The sequence below is a fragment of the Gavialis gangeticus genome, unplaced genomic scaffold, assembly GCF_001723915.1.
Source record: "Gavialis gangeticus isolate Ggan-Ray unplaced genomic scaffold, GavGan_comp1, whole genome shotgun sequence".
NCBI classification, from domain to species: Eukaryota; Metazoa; Chordata; order Crocodylia; family Gavialidae; genus Gavialis; species Gavialis gangeticus.
In genome coordinates, this window is record NW_017729009.1 from 15,041,634 (window position 1) to 15,056,786 (window position 15,153).

Below are 15,153 nucleotides of genomic sequence, written 5' to 3' on the forward strand. Positions count from 1 at the left end.
ACCTGACACTTATCCCTACACAGCTTGAAGAGAGAGATGCGAAACCTGAGTGAAGAGTGCAATCTGGAGCCAGTGACTGTATCGATGGCATACGTTTACTTCGAGAAGCTTGTTCTCCAAGGCAAGCTCAACAAACAGAACCGCAAACTGTGCGCTGGTGCTTGCGTGCTGCTTGCAGCCAAGATCAGCAGCGATCTCAGGAAACATGAAGTCAAACACCTTATTGATGTAAGTAGGTGGGATTTCCTTGGGTGGATCCCAAACAAGCCTTTTCTTTTTAAATTAATGTTTTCGTTTTGCGAGACCAAGGCTTCTTTGACCACATTGAAACTCCAAAATGTTGCCTACACTCTAAAATTGGGTTTCAGATCTTTGATATTTTTAGGCCTCTACTCTTTAGAAACAGTTGGTTTTGATCTGCAAAATGTGCGAGGCCTTTGCGTAAAAAAAATCCTGAACATTTGCATGGAAATTGGGTATCTTAGCTGCCTGTTTCATAATTGGGTTTAATAATAAATGTTGGCATTTTTTTGTAGATATGTATGTCTCCACTGTGGAGACTTTATACATATTATATAACTTATCTTCTGTACAAAGTCTCCATAGTGGAGACTTATATTATATATCTTATTCTCTGTATAAAGCTCTGGTCATACAATGTAGGTTAATATATTCTACTTTTAATTACCCTATGGTAATTGGTTACCCTAAAAATAATAGCTGATCCTATCCCTCTCATTTTTATGCCATTGCAGAAACTAGAAGAAAGATTCAGATTCAACAGACGAGATCTCATTGGATTTGAATTCACAGTGCTTGTAGCTTTGGAACTGGCCCTCTACCTTCCTGAAAACCAAGTTTTACCTCATTATAGACGTCTCGCGCAGCAGTCGTAACCAAAGCTACATTCCAGCAGATCGCCGGTGGCTCTGGAGATGAACAGCATTACACAAACACTTTGTTGCTGAATTTGATGCTTGCCACTGACCTTTCCTATGCCATAATGTACATCCTACCATGCCTACAGCTAGTTCAAAGTCTGCAGCATGACTTCTTAAGCAGTCAAGATGTACATTAATGATGCATATGCCAAGTCTGGGAGATGGTATAGAAAGGGTTATTGAACTTCTATTTTCCTTTGGACATTAAAGCACAAGTGATTCAAAGCCAGCTGCCTTTGGCTGCTGGCTATTCTTATTTACGTTTCAATTTTATTAAGAAACTGTCAGTTCTTCCTACAAACGATGCTACGCTAGTTGTTCCCTTAGATTTTTTTTTTTACCTTTTATTTTGTTCCATGAGTCTAAAGGGAGCATCACTTCCATTCCAAACGATACACTTCAAATAATATTTCTAAGAATTTTCTTGCATTTTTACATTAATGAAATGCATATTTATTTTTTTAAAGATGTGCCTAAAACTGACTGGTCTGGTACCAGCCCTTTTTAAGTTAGTTATGTTGCATGGTGGTGAATCCTGAATAGCCATTTATTCTTTACCTGCATTTGCCTTGCATATGGTGAAAATGATTCCGGTATATCCACACTAATATCATATGCGGGGGCTGTACGATAGATCAGTAGGTAACGAGATTTTAAAATCGTTCTAGTTCGGCTTGCTTAATACCTGATTACAGGTTTTATTTAAAAAAGGAGGGAAGATGATTTGAAAATCCGGCCATGAATTATTGCACTTGTTGAACAAGGTACCTGTAGCAAAGCAATTGCCATCTTCATTTATTCTTCAGCAGAAGATGATCGCTTAATACCGTGATTAAAACATATCATTTGTTGTTTTGATTTGTGCTACTGTTCTTGATAGTCTGAAACTAAGCAATGTTTTATATATGACCATGTGTCATGTATGAGCTTTTTGTGCTCTGTACACAAGTGTTTCAGCCAGTGCAGTCAGTGCTACTGAACTAAGCCAGTGAAACAAAGCATGGCCAGTTCTTAAAAATGCTACTCTTTTACTCAGTTCTTCCAAGCATTGTGCCACTGTGACGGTCCTGGGACCGGTGTTTGCACATCCGTGCAGCCATTTGGTGGCTGGTCTCCTGCAGCACTCTGCTTATGCCAGGGTTAAATAATTTCTTCCACTCCCAGCTATTCTTCCATTTGGGGGACAAGTTCTGAAGTGTTTTGGACCCTTAGCAACCAAGTTAGTGGCTCTTGGGTTTTTTATCTAAGCAATATTATGATACAAATAAGCTGTCTTGTTTGTGAGGAGCAAAATTTAAAAACTCGGGTGTTGTGATTGACAAATGTTGTGTTTAAGTTTGTGAACCTGTCTCGGGTATTGGACCTCACTGCAGTAAGGCTCCCTGGTCTCTGGGATGAGGTACTGTCAATTCTAATTCCTGTCGTCACGATAGGCACAGACATGGAGCTGAAGGTTTGTTAACTGGCTGTTTTCCCAAAGGGCAGCCTGACTAGGATTTGCAGCAAACTTACTAGGCCCTCTTCCTGGCTTAATACAGATAACTGCAGTGATCCCAACCAAGTCACAAACTTTGTTGTGTTTAATAGCTTTAGTGCAAGTGCAGCTCACGAGCAGTGCTCAGGACGTGAGCTTTAGTGTCACCTTTGTGCAAAGTTGGTGCAATGGGTATCTTTTTAAATCTAGGACAGTTGTAAGAACAAAGTGAAAAGAGAACAAATGTCCACTTTGCCATTTTTTACTCCCCCCACAACCAAAACAAGGCTTGAGAAACTTCCCACTGTTTTAAATTCTCTGCTGAGCATCCCTAATGCCAGTTGTGGAAGTTCTTGTGCATTAAAGTATTAAATATGTCTGCTTGTAAATGGGTTTGTCAGTTGACAAAAGCTTCAGCGCATTGCACTCAGTGATCCACAATCTGCTGCAGATTCCTAGCAACTCAGCCTGTATCCTTTTTTTGCCTGGGTATAATGAAGGTAGTTCATTGGCACTTGAATTTGGGGGGGAAAGGAGTCTTTTCTGTTTGCTGGTTTGCTTGTTCTTTTCCATAGCAGCGCCAGTTAACTTTCCTCTTTAATGTGCAACAGAAGAAAGATGCTTTGAGTGAAATGTGAATATTTGAAGGCTCAGCCTTGAAGCCTTTGCTTAGACAGAATTTCCATTGAATGCAGTGGAACTTGTACCTGGCAAATGCCCATAGGAGTGTAGATCATTGCTTCAGTGGATAGGTGGGCAAATTATGGGATATTTTATTATTCCTCCTGTTGCTGGGAGAATAAACAGCTTTGTTCTTCATAGAGTTTTGCGCGATCTCCCTAGAAATACTTATTCCAAGCCTATGCACAGGCACATCCCAAATTCTTGAGCTGTGAATCCCAAGATAATATGGGCAAAATATGGCATCGTGGACTTGGTCATTTGCAGTTTGCACTGCACTAAAATTCCTCTAAGAAGTGGCAGGCAAGTCCTGCTTACTACGGCAGAAAGCTTGCTTCAAGGTCATAAGGACTGATCCCAAACTGTTGTTTTTAATCTATAGTCTACAGCTGGTACAGTGGGTACCTGTTTCTGCAACTCTTCTGTGCAGAAGCAGTGCTGCTAGCAAAGGCAGTAACTTGTATATGTTTGTGTGTGCAGTGTTAGAGGACTTGGCTTTCTCACCCCGAATTGGAAGGCTTGCAGTCCTGCTGGGTTCAGCTCATTCTTGTATATTTATCTGATTATATTTATCTTGTCATACAGACACTGCCACTGTGTGGCAAACTGTTCTCACTGCAACTTTATCAATGTAAAAACCAAAATGGGACCCAAGGCGAGTTTGGAGAGAGGTTTTACAGTGTACGTACCAAATTAAAAAAACAAAAGCTCTTTGGTTGGAAAAGAAGTGCTGGTTTCTACACTGGCATGTCGGGTTTAATTGTGTATGTAACCATGTAAATATGGTGCTGCTTTGACTCGGCACAGAAGATCCTCGTGGGAGAAGCGTGTACATTTTTATGTAGACAATACTGTGCTCTGGTTTTGTGTCCCAGTAATTTAATTTCAACTCTGTTTGTAATTTGTCCAATCTTCCAAGGACATTTGTGACATTAAGATGCTGTGAAATAAAAATTTGTTTTTTTATACATACTTTGTAACCAACCAAACTCAAGGTGTAATGTATTGTCTTTCTTTAAATCTTCCTTGAAAGTACACTTTAGTTTTAGAGCCTCCACTTTGTCTCTTCTTGTGTAACAGGTATGCCAGGGGCAAGGATTTCTTAGAGTGGATCCTGTTATTGGACCAGCTATGTAGTTGGGATAAAGTCAGACAAGCTTTCGAATGCAAAGTATTATTCATCAGGTCTCTAATCAGAGGAACAGGTAGGAGGAAGAAAATCAATTTAGAAAGCCCAGTCATTGTTTTTTTTTAATCCAGGTACTTAATCTGGTGCTGGCTCTTTGCCAATTCAAGGAGGGAGCTGCAAGTACAACCTAAAATCTTTAGAAAGACTGCACAAGCTGGGAGACCTGACTGAATACACGAAACCCCCTGATGCGTTGATATATGTAGTCATTCTGTTTTAGCAGGCGTAAGAGAATGGCACGGTTGTTATGGGCTGTAATCTCTTCAGCGCTGAAACAATTTCATGTAGCAAGCAATCTATCAATAGTTGCTTGCCAATGCACCCAGACTTCTATTTTTCTTTTTCCTGCCCTGCAAAGCCAACCTGCTTCCTAAAATAATGTTAAAGCTCTTTGAAGTAACTCCCAGTGTCTGGCAGCCTCAAGGGCTGCTTTTGTCTCCTCCACGTGACAACTTAATAAGCTAGATAAAAAGCATAACAATGTCCTTACACACATAATTTAGACAGCTAATTCTGTCCCACACTCTCTGAATCTGAGCCAGTAGCAGCTAATCCCGAATTGCTAAAACAGAAAACAATACACAAAGGTCCTCAGAGTGAAGTTTCAAATCCAGATGGTTCAAACCAGATGCTTGTTTCAGTGCTCAGTTTTAATAGGTTACATTAAGAAAGAAAGGTCAGGGGGAGATGTTGCTTTTGTCAAAATCTGAAGTTTTTCACCCCATGCTGCAGGCCTTTTTAGGCTCACTGCAAGTCCAGCAAAAAACATGCAATTTAGGGGTGGGGGTGAAGCAGCCAGCAACAGCACAAGCAAGGAAGCCACTAACTGGGATTGTGTGAGACTAGCATTAGATCTTGGAGACATTCTCTTGTTCTTTTGTCATGTGCATGGAGTAAATGACAGTAAGTGGTCAAAGCTGTTGTTTTCCCCCTGCAAAGATTTTTGCTTTTAAGATAAGTTGCAAGAGGCTGTGTTATAAAGACCCAGAACAAGCCTGAGAGCAACTACTTTCATCCAAGTGTTGCTTCTTACTTATGGAGTGAAAGATGGGTGTGAAAACTTGGATAAGAACTAAAGCACTCTGCTGGGAATCTGGGAATTATTCTTCTCCTGCAAGGGGAGAGCTGGGAGACCCTCTTGTCACCTGTACCAGTATGTAGGGTTAGTACTGTCATGCACAGTACTGCCTCAGAAGCATTTTTATGAGCATGGGTAAAGTATCCCTGATACTTACAGGCGGAAATGAAATGCAGAACGGTTAAGTGGCTTGCTCAGAACCTCACTCCCAAGTAATGGGAGAGCTGCAACTGGAATCCCAGGACAGGATACTAGGCTCCCAACCTGTAGACGACGCGCGAAGATGATTTGCCTGACACTTGAATGAACTCTTTATTTTTTCACTTAAACCTCTGCATCAAAGTCACGGTGTGTTTAGTTTGAAAGTGTGTACCAGGGCCAGGGCCAGAGCCAGGCCTTGTCGGCACAGGTCTGTATGTGAAGGGAAAAGAAAGAGCAACCATTTGCTAACAGTGATTCTCAACCAGGGTGTCTGGTGGAGATCCTTTTTAGGTGGTATGGGGTGCCACATGATGAGGTGGCAAACATGATTCACAAGATAAACCCGGAGATTTCAAATAGTACTCCATGGTGTTAAAAGCAGGTTGACCTGTTACGATCTTTCTGAGCTCCTTGCAACTGAAGAATTGTGCTGTTAGTGAAAACTAAGAGCTGGCGTTGTCAAAGGGGGCCTTGACCCTAGGCTTGAGAACCAGTGTATTGACCTGACCTGTGGAGGAGCTGAGCTGTGACAACTTCCACTGCTCTTGGAGAGGCTTGAAACCCATCTGCTACACTGGAGGGTGTGGGGACAGAAAAGCTGAAGCTGCTTGTACTGCAAGGAGATCAATATTTTGGACTAGAGGCAAGTGGTCCAGAGAAGAGAAGACTGAAGGGGGGATTTGATAGCAGCCTTCAACTCCCTGCAAGGGGGTTGCAAAGAGGATGCAGCTGGACTGTTCTCAGTGAGGGCAGATGACAGGACAAGGAGTAATGGGCTCCAGCTGCAGCAAGGGAAATTGAGGTTGGATATTAGGAAGAATTTTATCACTAGGAGGTAGTGAAGCACTGGAAAAGGTTACCCAGAGAGGCTGTGATCTCTCCATCCTTGGAGATTTAAGACCTGGCTAGACAAAGTGTTTCCTGGGATGATGCAGTTGGGGCTGGTCCTGCTTTGAGCAGGGCATTGGACTAGATGTGACCTGAGGGCCTTTCCCACCCTCATTTCTATGTAATGGCAGGTCTAAGGTTATAGCTGGAAAAGGCTGCAGGTAGGATGCAGCATCCCCTTTCTCACCACTGGCAAGCAGTTTTGTACCAAAGAATGTGCTTCAAGAAAGGACATTATTTGCTGAAATAGAGAAGCCAGAAGCCCCGACCCAAAGGTTTCCAGTGCAGTATGAATGCATGCGAAGACAAGCGGCCCTGAGACCACTATGAACCTGGCCCTGGGGCCTACCCCGGAGGTAAGTGAGGATTTCACAGATACGGGTGGCTGAAGCACGAGAAGCTACCAAGCAGAGGAGTGAGGGGCACAGCCTCCGAATGGGAACTTCCTAGACCTTAAATGTTGGAGGACCATTTTCATTATTTAGAGACCCCAGTCTAACAGGCCCCATCCGATAAAAAATAATGCACAAAAATGTATTTTCGTGAAATTTTACGATGAATCCTCTTATTTCTGCACAGCCCTATAAACTCAGTAGGAATAATAATTGTAGATAGGTCTATTTTGGTCATATTAGAAGGGGAAATTGAAAAAAAAATGGACATTTACAAACTGCAGCCTCAAGTAGCTGAAGCCTAAATGCGACAGTCTCCCACCCCCGTTCTAACTAGGCTCAACCCGGCTTAACTTCTTCAGGCCAGCGCGCGCAGCCGCAGCCCAAAAGGGGGGGAGCGGTCCTCCGCTTCCGCTGACGTCAGCGCGCTGCCCCGGAAGCGCTCGCAACACCTCTCGGACCGCTTCCGGGGGGCGCTTGCCTTCTTCCTTCCTTTTCCGGCGCGGCGCGTGCGAGGTAGGTGGTGGTGCGGTAGGGCTGGGGCCTGAGGGGAGCGGGCCGCTGAGGTAGCGGGGCGGAGGCTGAGGCCACCGTGACGTGCTGTGCCGCCCAGGTGCGTGTGTGTGGGTCGGTGCAGCGGAGCCGGGCGCGATGCAGAACGACGCGGGCGAGTTCGTGGACCTCTATGTGCCGCGCAAGTGGTGAGTGAGCCTTGCCCGCAGCAACCCGTCGTCTCCTCCTCCTCCTGCCGCGGCGGAGGCCAAAGAGTGAGTGCGGCCGTGTGTCTCAATGAAACGCCTCTTGCTTCCCCCCCCAGCTCCGCCAGCAACCGGATCATCGGCGCGAAGGACCACGCGTCCATCCAGATGAACATCTCTGAGGTGAGGTCAGGATCTTGCTGGGGAGCCTTGTGGGCCTCGTGCTTGTGCTCGTGCTGGGAAGGACGAGCCCTCGGTTTAGAGCCCCTGGTTCGGAAAGGCCTGTGAACGCGTCCTAGAAACTCAAGCCCATGAGATGGAATTGGGTCCAAGCAGAGACAGGGAAGCGTCATGTATATATGTAAATGGGGAAAGGGGGGGGGGTGTGTACAGGTAGTCCTCATAGTTAAGACACAATTAGTTCTTTAAAATGGCTTCTTAAGTTGAAACGTCGTAACTCAGAGACAATTGTCTCATGAGAAACCATGTTATAAATGGGGGACTGGTTCCTGAATCAAGGCCTGATACCCTGTTTTCACTAAAAATACCCCAGTATTTTGTACTTGATCAATTATAGATGAGTAATATAGCTACATTAATGTATTTATATTCTAAATAGCAATCATATGCATTTGGAAGGACTACTTTGAGGTGACTTTGCTGGACTTGTTGAAGGGTTCTTGGCTGGAGTCTTCTCAGGAGTCTTGGCTGCAAGCTTTTCTGGAGTCTCATCTGCTTTCTTAAAGAAAGTGTCCAAGGAGGTTTGGACAGATGTTCTCCAGGGAGATGGGCGATGCAGCGAACTCGTTCGCTGTTGTGGCATCGCATCGCATTAAGCGTTGTGAAGTCGAAATTGACGTTGTAAAGTTGAAACGCAACGTTTCTAAATTGACACCCTAAGTCGAGGACTGCCTGTATGTATGTGTGTATTTTTTTTATATAAATAAAAAACAGTAATTTAGATGGGGAAGCTATATATATATTTGAACTTTTCTCAAATGAAAGAGATTTTTACAGCCTCCATAGGTGCCTGTTTCACTGTTTAACTGCCTTGATTGTCAGTTTTTATCTACCCTAAATTTTTTGCCGCTAATTTAGGCTGTTTACTAGTGGGTCTGTGCCCAGCCCACATGAGAACAGTTGATCGCAGCTCTCTATATAGCAGCCGTCCCTGCATTGGATAAGGCCCTCCTTCAGGTCTTCCTTCTAGACCAGCGGTTCCCAAACTCTGATGGATTGCACATCCGCCAATTTACAATGATACAACCTTGAGTACCGCTAGCGCAATTTTTTTTTTTTTTGGTTCAGCTGTAAGTCACACGAGCACATTTTTCTGGTTCAACCGTAAGTCCCACCAGCAAATTTTTGCTATATGGAGTAATTATAATAAATCTGTTAACATGTATCACTGACTGTGTACCACTGGTGGTACCCATACCACAGATTGGGAACTGCTGTTCTAGACTAAGACCATTCTTCATAGGTCACATTTTCTCAACCTCTTTTTCTTGTTTCTTTCAAATCAGACTTCTCCCGATTTTCCCGTTTATACTTCTTGAAGCACAGTGCTGGACACTGGATGCAGAGTTCTAGCTTAGTCCTAAATAGTGCCCATCAGACCTAACTAGTGCTGAGGCCTAACTTGTGCCCATCAGCGCAATAACTACTCACTGTGTCTGACTCTCAGTTGGCGTCCTAGGAGGACATTTCTCCGTTGTACCAGCCTCATATAATGGACCATAAACTGAATGAATCGATAGTAACAGCCTGGGTCCTGTTCTTCAAGACCTGCTCTCTGACCAGTTATTCTGCCGTTCATATTGGTGCATTGGGCTCCCTTTCCCACCCCCCTTTCCAAAATGTAGGACTTTGCATTTATCTTTAGTACAGTTCATCATGTTAATTTCTGTGCATGTCTCCAATCTGTCAAGATGAATTTGAATTCTCTTCTTGTTCTGCAAAGTGCTGACAACTCCCCTCAATTCAGTCATCTGCAGATTTTATTAGACTTGGTTCATCATCCAAGACAGTAATTAAATAAAACAGGTTCCCTGGGCAACACTGCTTAACACACATTTCAGTGTGGTAGTGAAGCACTGCTTGCTAGGGGTGTGTGAAACAGGCTGTATTCGTTTTGGATTTGGCCCAAATCCAGGACAGTGATTCAGTTCGTTTATTTGGATCATTGTCCCCAATTCGATTTGGACAAATCTGAAGATTTGATGCTGATTCAGTGAATCAGTGATTCAGCCATAGACACAGCTTTGAATGTTTTTTGTACATACCTCGAGGTACCAGGGTGCAGCTCATGAATGCTGTGATGCTGGGGCAGATGGAGCATCCCACAGGAGCACAGGCGGCCACCCCATGTGCTCGGCGGCGGACCCAGAAGTGGACTGGAAGTACTTCTGGGTCCACTGGGGAGCATGTGGGGGGTCCACCTGTGCCCCACCTGGCTTGACAGTTGGCAGTGGGGGGACCCAGAGTGCTGCCCCAGACCTAGGAGGCACCAGTGGCCAAGCCAGGGGGATGTGGGAAGGGGAGTCCCCAGTGTACTTCCCAGTGGACTAGAAGTGCTTCTGGTCCAATCCCCAGCGTGCTTGGCAGCAGACCTGGAAGCTTCCCGTGCTCCTGTGGGATGCTCCATCCGCCCCAGCATCGCAGCATTCACGAGCTACCTGGTACCTTGAGGTATGTCGAATAAACATTAAAGCTGTATCTATATCTGAATCTTTCTGAATCTCTCCAAATGGATTCAGAGGGTTCCGATTCGGTTCGGAAAGATCAAAGGGTCTCTTGCTTCGATTCAGATTTGGAGATTTAGCCACCGAGTCGGGCTGAATCTCTGCCAAATTGAATCGGGGACGAAAGCTTTGCACAGCCCTGTTGCTCACTATTATCTGAATACAGATTTTTAGTCACCCACCTTTACAGTTCCTTCTGGAACATATTTACGTAGTTGGTACCTCCCTTTTAGTTGGAATCCAGTATAAAACCCCCAGCCTTCGCTCTCTTGTCTCAAAGTCCTTTGCCAAATACCTTCTCCATGTTGTGGGATCTAATTTATTTTGGCAGTTTACCTTAGCAGTCCTGCCTCTTGCACTTTGTACAGGGTTGTCTTTATAGTTGAGAAACTTGATAATTAAACTTCCCTGGATGATGGTAATGTCAAACTGCAAAAGCATAGAACTCATGATTATGGAATCATAGAAAATTAGGGTTGGAAGGGACTTCAGGAGGTCACATCTAGTCCAGTGGTTCTCAGCCTTTTTTGTAAACATCATTGGCCAGTCCTGACCCAGTGCCCGTCACTCCCAACCTGCTGCCCCCAGCCCTCCAGTGTGGGGGGCAGAGGGAGTGTGGCGGACATGGGGGAAGGGGAGGGCCAAAGTAACCCCTTGCAGGCTGGAGCTCTGCCAGCCTGCAAGGGAAAGCCCACAGTTTCCCACTTTAAAAAAAAAAAGTGTGTTTGCAACCCCTTCTTATTCTTGCAACCCACTTTTGGGTGGTGCTTCACAGATTGAGAAACACTGATCTAGTCCAACCCCCTGCTCAAAGCAGGACTGACCCCAACTAGATCATCCCAGCCAAGGCTTTGTCTAGCTGGGTCTTAAAAGCCTCCAAGGATGTAGATTCCACAGCTTCTCTGGGTAACCTGCTCCAGTGTTTTCCTCCCCCCCTAGTGAGAGAGTTTTTCCTAATATCTAACCTAAACTTCCTTTGCTGCAACTGGAGACCATGGCTCCTTGTTCTGCCATCATAGCCTTGGACTCTGTCTTTTCAGTTTGCTGTATGAGTAATATCACGTAACTGTTAATGTCTTTGTGCTTCAGGTTTCACATAATCTTTATTACTTCATACTGGGGGTGATGCATCTCACTAAATAGCTGCGTAAAGCCCTCTAGACCAGGGGAAAGCCTCTGCAAACTTCTAATATTTTTTTCACGCTAAATGTTTAAAAAATTATTTTATTTTCTGCAAATGTTAAGGAAAATGCTTTTGTTTATTTTCATTTCTCTACTGATCCCTAGTCTAAAAAATAAGAGTTTCTTATGTCTTGAAGAGATGGGGATTAGCTAAAATGAAAAACAAATCCTTGTGATATTTCCAGGGTTTCTGCGCGGCTTAGTTTTACACTGCCTAATGCTCAGTGATCCCTTTCTGATAAACTTCCCCACAAGTTTAAAATATGTGATCTTTTGACTCTGGCTTGTGGATTTATCTGCCAGTGGAACAAGACTCTTTCCCACAGTTACATAACAGTGCTAAATTCAGATAAACACATTCTTCCTGAAGGAGCTGATTTCCTTAAAGTTCCACTTATATGCAACTTGTATTGGCCCCCAAAAATGACTCTATATCAGGAAGGCTTGGTGGTTCTTTGTAATAAATGTGTTTATATTACATTCCCTGTGAGGGAAAGAAACCCATAGTTGCCATTTTTAACATAGGCAGTTTGCTCAGCTTTGTGATTTCTGAAATTCCAACCGGGTATTTATTTCTCTGCAAGAGGTTTCACCTTGGACGCTTTGCTGTTGTTTTTAAGGGTGGGTCAGACATTGCAAGAACTGAGCGCATCCAAAATGTCTAAAAATTATTTGATTGTAATTTCAGGTTGACAAAGTCACAGGCAGAGTCAATGGCCAGTTCAAAACATACGCCATCTGTGGAGCAATCCGTAGAATGGTAAGAATATTTTCTTGAAAATTAGGAGCCAAGTATGTTGCCTTTTAGATTGGCCTCATTATTCTTATGGTGGATGTTTAACCTCTGTGAACAGTTCACATTTAGGTCCAGTTCCCTGTGGACAGTGCTTTTATCAGAAAGACTATGCTGCTTGGTGTGAGAACAGGCTTGGCCCTATTCAGCTCTCATTTAAGTCATTGAAAAGACTTCCTTTAATTTTAATGGGTGCTGGACCAGGCCAGTATGAGTGTACAAAGGAATATAGCTAAGTGCACTCGGGGAATGGAAGGAAGTTAGTAGCGCAGAAAGCAGCAGCGCTGTACATTCTCTCTGGATATAGAGGCTTTTATTAGGATGCTTCAGAATTTCTCAGGACATCTAAAGCTGTTTTAAAGGTGAAATTATAAAACAAATGTCAGTTCGGGTTTATTTGGAACAGTGCTTCAGAGAGACACTGTAAACACATTTCCTTGTAGTATAATCTTTACATGTTTGTTCTAAATGGTTTTATTTTAAATATTAAATCCCCCAAAGTATTCTGGCAAAATTACATTTAAAGTGGTCTACCTTGCATCTCTTTTTAAATATCTAACCAAAAAATTAGTAATTACAAACATTTTTTTTTTTATCTGACTTAAAGGGAGAATCGGATGACTCCATTCTGCGTCTGGCAAAGAACGATGGAATTGTTTCCAAGTAAGTATGTTATCCTGCCCCTGACAACCTTTGCAGTGGAATTGGTTCCCCTGTTTCTCAAGCTTAGATCTGGATGGAAATATATATGTCTTTTAGTTTCTTTAGGATTCTTATGAAGTTGAACAGAAATATTTATTGAAGCCACTGAACCGGATTACGAGTTTGTAATGATTCTTGTGTCTTTTTTTTTTTCCCCCCCCAGGAACTTTTAATTGAAGAAACTGATATGGAACATTATGTTGTTAAATAAACAGTTCAAACCCATCTTGTGTGAAATGTGTTCATGTCTTTGTTCAACAATTTGTGCTGAAATTTACAGAAATGCCTAGTTCTATAGGTAGAATATTCTGGCAGTCTGACATGTAAAAGTGTCTTGCTTGAAAACTTAAATTTACCCTGTATTCCTTGGGTCTGTGTGTTTTAAATTTTTCTCATGCAAATCTAGTGTTTGGTTTTAAGCATGGGCTACAGTATTACAATTGCCTTCTCTGTTGCTTAGATAAAGAGTTGAATGTTTTGCTGATACAGCAGTCTGGAAACTCCCCTCTACTGTAGCAGGATATTTGTTGGCCTGTTCCTTGTAGAATTGCTTGCCTAGAGAGAATAACACATGACCTATTTTGTAACTTAATTTGTCTGAGTATTAAAATATAGGTTCAGCTTCTGCTGAAAGCAGCTTGCAGTATGCATTTCTGCCATTGCTACCTTCTCTAGGTTCCTACTGAAAACTTTATCGTGAGTCGTTATGCAGAATGTTTGTTTCTTGGCACACTTCATCCAGACTGATTAAAGCTGGTAGAGACCAAAACATTCAAGAACAACTTCATTTCTTTCATCTACAGTCTCAGTGTTAAGAGGTGGGGAAGTGACATCATTGCGGTGTCTGAGAAAATAACTTAAAATATCTAAACTATTTCCATAAACAGCTTAGTAATCATTCTACAGGTTCTTTAATAGCCTATTAAACTTTTTACCTGTTGCCATGTTATTTTTAGCTATCTGATGAGCAGACCCCAGAGGGAAGTGCAGCCAGTTGGAATGAAGCTACCCATGCTAATGCTGCCTCCGTTATCTGTCAGTTCCCCATCTCTGGCTCACATCCGCTACGTTGCACTTTTGACCTGAAGCATGCAGCTGTTCTTGCCTTCAGGTCTGAAAGAGTTGTTTCAAAGTTTATCATACTTCAGGGGTTTTATTTCAATGGCAAGTATCAAGTTGGTGACTGGGCATAGTGGGGAATTCAATACTGTATTTATGAAGCAAGCATTTGTGAAAGCAGAAACTAGATTGGCTTGGCTGAGATTCAGGCAGTGCTGACGCCCAGCGGAGATAGCAGAATTTGCAGCATGGGCATGAGGCTTTAAACTGTCTAAGCTTCACCTCCAGTCTAGGATCTGAAGTACGTGTGCAAGGCTGAAAGGGTAGAACTGCAGCAACACTGCTTCATGCACGTTAAGGAAGGCATTTCTAAGAGATAACAGTTCTCGGGTGTCTGAAGTTGCCCCAGCTTCATGGGCGTAAAGGCACCTGAGTTTCAGGTACCATTTACTTACTGATTCTAACTTTGATTTATCAGCTTTGTGACATAGGGCCTTGGTATTGTATTTATAAAGTGGTATTTTCACATAGGGTGGTGAGAAACTAAATATCACATAGTAAATCCATCTAGGTGCATACCCTCATCTCTGGTATCAGTTACTAGCACACTAATAGATGGCTAGTGGCTGTGTGTAATGCCATTGTTGGAACAGGCCCCAGTACTCTTGGCCAGAGCTACTGCTTCCTAAACAAGCATCTTAAGTTTCATGTCCTGTATTTATGGTGTGAACCCTTGCAGAGAATAAACTACAACTGTTTCTCCACTGCCCCTCCCCCAGGGGTTAGGAAAAGCAAGCGGAAGAATGGGGAGTTGGGAGGTTTTGAAGGCCTTACTGCAACCTAAAGCCAAGGTAATCTTGCTCGCCTTTCTTCAAACCTCTTTTCCTTTCAAAGGTCGAATACTGTCACCCTCACAGAGCACACGGATTACTTAGGCTTATCAATATCTGATGCATCTCTTACAGCAAACGTAGATCCGTATATTTTACTTGCAGCAGATAGTGATGAGAAGTGTTAACGTACTATGCTAGAGTATTAAAACAAAAGCAGCTATGAGAGTAGATGACACAAATGGAGAAGGGGAAGGAATGGTTGGCGTTAAGAGATGTAGTTCCTTTCACATCCTGTATC

General features: G+C 43.2%; 2 protein-coding genes across 2 annotated transcripts in view; both read left to right on the plus strand.

Annotated features, from left to right (window-relative positions):
* CABLES2 (Cdk5 and Abl enzyme substrate 2) overlaps positions 1-4,090 on the plus strand; it is a 19,643-nt gene extending 15,553 nt beyond the window's left edge. Inside the window, exon 9 of the mRNA XM_019510146.1 lies at positions 756-4,090. Coding sequence (XP_019365691.1) covers positions 756-896 — 141 coding nt within the window. The 3' untranslated portion in view covers positions 897-4,090. The remainder of the gene's footprint in view (positions 1-755) is intronic.
* Positions 4,091-7,258: 3,168 nt separating this feature from the next.
* Positions 7,259-13,188, plus strand: RPS21 (ribosomal protein S21). Its single transcript, XM_019510147.1, has 6 exons — positions 7,259-7,360; positions 7,458-7,545; positions 7,662-7,725; positions 12,157-12,228; positions 12,869-12,924; positions 13,127-13,188. Exons 2-6 carry the CDS (start codon positions 7,496-7,498, stop codon positions 13,134-13,136), a joined length of 252 nt encoding a protein of 83 aa, XP_019365692.1. The 5' UTR covers positions 7,259-7,360; positions 7,458-7,495; the 3' UTR covers positions 13,137-13,188.
* The last annotated feature ends 1,965 nt before the right edge of the window (positions 13,189-15,153 follow it).

Bases quoted from the DNA above. Each gene is read 5' to 3' on its own strand.
- RPS21 (XM_019510147.1), top strand. From the start codon at position 7,496: ATGCAGAACGACGCGGGCGAGTTCGTGGACCTCTATGTGCCGCGCAAG. The intron at 7,546-7,661 runs GTGAGTGAGCCT...TTCCCCCCCCAG, and splicing joins CTCTATGTGCCGCGCAAGTG to CTCCGCCAGCAACCGGATCA. The intron at 12,229-12,868 runs GTAAGAATATTT...TCTGACTTAAAG, and splicing joins GTGGAGCAATCCGTAGAATG to GGAGAATCGGATGACTCCAT.